The 3,786-nt window shown below is 77.1% G+C and overlaps 1 protein-coding gene across 1 annotated transcript; it reads right to left on the reverse strand.

Annotated features, from left to right (window-relative positions):
• Positions 1-477: 477 nt before the first annotated feature.
• Positions 478-2,205, reverse strand: AURANDRAFT_741 (hypothetical protein; the record flags this gene model as incomplete). The annotated part of the gene is made up of 1 exon (XM_009043148.1): positions 478-2,205. A coding segment is annotated over one exon (1,728 nt), but the record flags the coding sequence as incomplete, so codon positions are not given.
• Between the last annotated feature and the right edge of the window lie 1,581 nt (positions 2,206-3,786).

Below are 3,786 nucleotides of genomic sequence, written 5' to 3' on the forward strand. Positions count from 1 at the left end.
GGCACTGCTGCTGCGGCCACCTCGGCATCTGGGCGCTCGTCGTCCCCTCCTCCGAGCGCGGCAAGCAGCACGGCCGGCGCGGCGCCGGCGTCCCACGGGCGCGCGTCGATGCCACTTCGAGAGACGAACCCGCGTCCAAAACACGAAACTCGCGCTCCCCAGGCGCCTCGCGGCCGCGGTCCGCGTCCACGCGGCCTGCCACGGCGCGTCCCGCGTCCTCGTCCTCGTCGCCAACCCCGCGGAGCACCAGTGCCTCTTCGAGGAGAAGCTCGGCTTCGCGCCGGGCGGCGCGCGCGGCGACCGCCACGTGCCGTCCCTGCCGGGCTTCTGGGTCGGCGCGGCGCCCCCGGCGCGGCGCCTGTCCTAGCCTCGCTGCCAGCTCGCTCGGTTCGCCTCGGTATCCCTCTACACCCCCCTGGATAAGCACCACCTGTCCTAGGGGGCCTTAGGCGGCGGGTCCTCGGCGAGCGCGGCCGCCCAGAGGCGCGCGTACTCGCCGTTCTCGTCGCGGAGCAAGGCCGCGTGCGTGCCCTGCTGGACGACGCGGCCGCGGCTGAAGACGACGACGTGGTCCGCTCTGGGCGTGATCGCCGCGAGGCGGTGCGCGGCGATGAGCACCGTGCGGTCGTCCGCCGCGGCGAGCGCGCGGAGCACGTGGCGCTCCGTCTCCGGGTCCGCGGCGGACGTCGGCTCGTCGGCGACGAGGAGCCGCGGGTCGCGGAGCAGCGCGCGCGCGACGCCGACGCGCTGCCGCTCGCCGCCGGAGATGCGGCACGCGCCCTCGCCCACGCGGACGGCCCGCGGGTCCGCGCCGCCGAAGGCGCCGCCGAGCCGCGCGGCGGCGAGCGCGGCGTCGACGGCGCCGTCGCCCGCGGCCATGTCGCCGAAGCGCACGTTGTACCAGACGGACTCGTCGAAGAGGCGCGAGTCCTGGGGCACGACGGCGAGCGCGGCCCGGAGGTCGGCCGGCGCCGCGTCGGCGACGTCGACGTCGCCGCGCGCGTACGTGAGCCGCGCGGCGCCGCCGTCGACGTTCACGAGCTTGGCGACGACGCGGAGCGCCGTCGACTTGCCGGACCCGGACGCGCCGACGAGCACCGTCGTCTTGCCCGGCGGCGCGAAGAACGTCGCGCCGTCGAGCGCGCGCGCGCGGCTCCCGTCGTAGGCGACCGCGACGTCGTCGAAGGCGACGCCGGGCGCGGCGGCGGCGTCGACGCGCGCCGCGGCGCCGCCGCGGCGCGCGTCCTCCGCGCGCCGCGCGGCGAGGATGTCCTCCGTGACGCGCATGTCGACGAGGCTCTGCCTGATCTCCGACGCCGTGTAGCCCAGAAAGTTCATGGGCTGCGCGAGCTGGAGCAGGAGCGCGTTCACGGCGACGACGTCGCCGAGCGTCAGCGCGCCCGGGTGTCGCGTGGCCTGGAGGAGGCAGCCGCCCAGGCCCGCGGAGAAGATCAACGCCTGGCCGACGTTGAGGAGCCCGTTGACCCGGGAGCTCGCGACGAACGCGCGGACCATGGACCGGAGGAAGTCGTCGAACCGCAGCGCCTCGACGGCCTCGCCGTTGAAGAGCTTGACCGTCTCCGTGCCCCCGAGCGAGTCGACGAGGTACGCGGACTTGGCGTTGTCCAGGGCGACGAGGCGCCGCTTCACGCGGACCTTGGCGTCGATGACCCGCGCGGTGAAGGCCGCGTAGGCGAGGAACGTCGCGACGGTGCCCAAACCGACGGACGCGCCGAAGCGGCGGCCGAGCACCGCCGCGGAGAGGCCGAGCTCGACGAGCGTCGGGAGCACCGAAAACAGGAGCTGGAAGAGCAGCGTCTGGAAGCCCCGCGCGCCCCGGGAGAACGCGACGGAGAGCAGGCCCGTCGGGTGCCGCGCGTGGAACGCCGGGCCCAGCGCGTGCAGGCTCCCGAAGAGCTCGCGCGCGTAGCCGCGGACGGCCTGCTGGCTCGCGTGCGCGTAGGTCAGCGACCGCGCCTCGGACGCCAACACGACGGCGACGCGCGCGCCGCAGTAGAGCGCCGTCGCGCGGACCGCCGCGGCCCGGTCGCGCGACACGAGGCCGTCGACGCAGCCCTGGAGGAGGAACGGCACGGACACCGTGAGCGCCTTGGCGGCGACGAGGCACGCGACCGAGGCGACGATCTGCAGCCGCGCGTTGCGCGGCGCCGTGGTCCAGGCGTGGCGCGCGACGGACCGCGCGACGGACGCCGCGCCCGAGGAGCCGCCGAGCGCCGGCGCCGCCGCGCCCGCGGCGCGGTCCGCCTCCGCCGCCGCGCCGCCGGCCGGCGACCGGTCGCCGACGACCTCCGGCAGCGACACGGGCGCGGGCACGCGCGCGTCCAAGGCCGACGCGGCGTCCCGGCGCGCCGGCGGCCGCGGCAGCCGCGCGAAGGGCACCCGCAGGGCGCCGGCGCCCCGCACTGCGACGAGCCACCACAAGAGCCGTCGCCCCGGCGACGCGCGCGCCGACGGCGGCGCCGACCGCCGCGCCGACGACCGCCGCGCCGACGACGGCCGCGCCGTCCTCACTGGTGCGCGCGCGCACGACGCCATGCCGCGCTCGAGGACCTCAAGTGCATCTTGGACATCAAACCGTTGTTGAAGCATAAACACACGAAGGCTACACGCGGGACCTCGTCGCGCGCCGCGCGCGACGCCTCCCAGCTCCGGGTCCTTAGCGGTGCCCGGCCTCAGAGCCCGCGCGCGCCGCGGATGGCGGCGTCGACGGCCCAGTCCGCGCGCGCGGCGAGGAGGTGGAGCGGCCGGATGCGGGCCGCGGCGGGCTTGAAGAAGACCTGGGCAGGACAAGGGTGATTCAACGTCGCTTCAACGTGAGTGTTCCGCGCGCGCGCGTTCCGGAAAAAGCATCCACGCTTCGAGACCGTTCCAAGAGATGATCGCTCGTCCAAAAATCAGCCGAAACGAGTGGAAAACGGCCGAGAGAGGAGCCTTTGAAGTTGGGAATTTCGCTCTCTTGTCCTGCCCTGAAGAAGACGCGCTCGCCCGTCGTCGCCGGGCGGCGCCGCGGCGGCTCCTCGCGGGAGAAGATGGTCCGCCGCGGCGGCGGCGACGGCACGAGGGGCCGGAGCACGGCGCTGTCGCCCGCGGGCGACAGGTGGACGTGCTTGTGGCGCCGCGACGCGGCGCGGTTCGCCGTCCTCGCGCGGCTCCCCGGCGCGAAGGCCGGGAGCGCGCGCGCGCCGTCGCCCGGCGCCCGCGGCGGCCGCGCCCCGGCGGAGGCCCCGGCGAGCGTCGACGCGGACCCGCGCGCGGGCGGCGCCGCGGCCGCGTCGAACGACGCGCGCGGCCGCGGCGGGCCCCGGCGGTCGCGGCCGAAGTCGCAGTAGAGCGTGCGCGCGCGGTGCACGTGGCGGCCGTCGGGCAGCGACCGGAGCTCCGGCGGCGACTTGACGAGCGCGGCGACGCGCGCGGCGTCGGCCTTGCGCCGCGCGGCCTGCACGTCCAGCGGCCGCGCGTCGCCGCGCGGGTCCCGCGGCGTCGGCCGCGCCCCGGGCGCCGCGGCGCCGCCCCGGGAGATGCGCGCCCAGGCGTCGCTCGGCGCGCACTCGTCGCCGTCGGACGCGTCGTCGTCGCCGTCGAAGAGGTCGCCGTCGACGTCGCCGGGGCACGCGCCGGCCGCGCGCGGCGCCCGGAGCCGCCGGATTCGTGGCTCGGCCGCTTCCGCGGCAGGCGCACGGGCGCGACCGCCTCCGTCCCGCCGAGCGCGAGCGCGCCGTCCCACGCGAAGCGCTCGAGCAGCAGCGCGACGAGCGACGGCTCCGG

The sequence above is a fragment of the Aureococcus anophagefferens genome (genome assembly GCF_000186865.1).
Source record: "Aureococcus anophagefferens unplaced genomic scaffold AURANscaffold_45, whole genome shotgun sequence".
NCBI classification, from domain to species: domain Eukaryota; class Pelagophyceae; order Pelagomonadales; family Pelagomonadaceae; genus Aureococcus; species Aureococcus anophagefferens.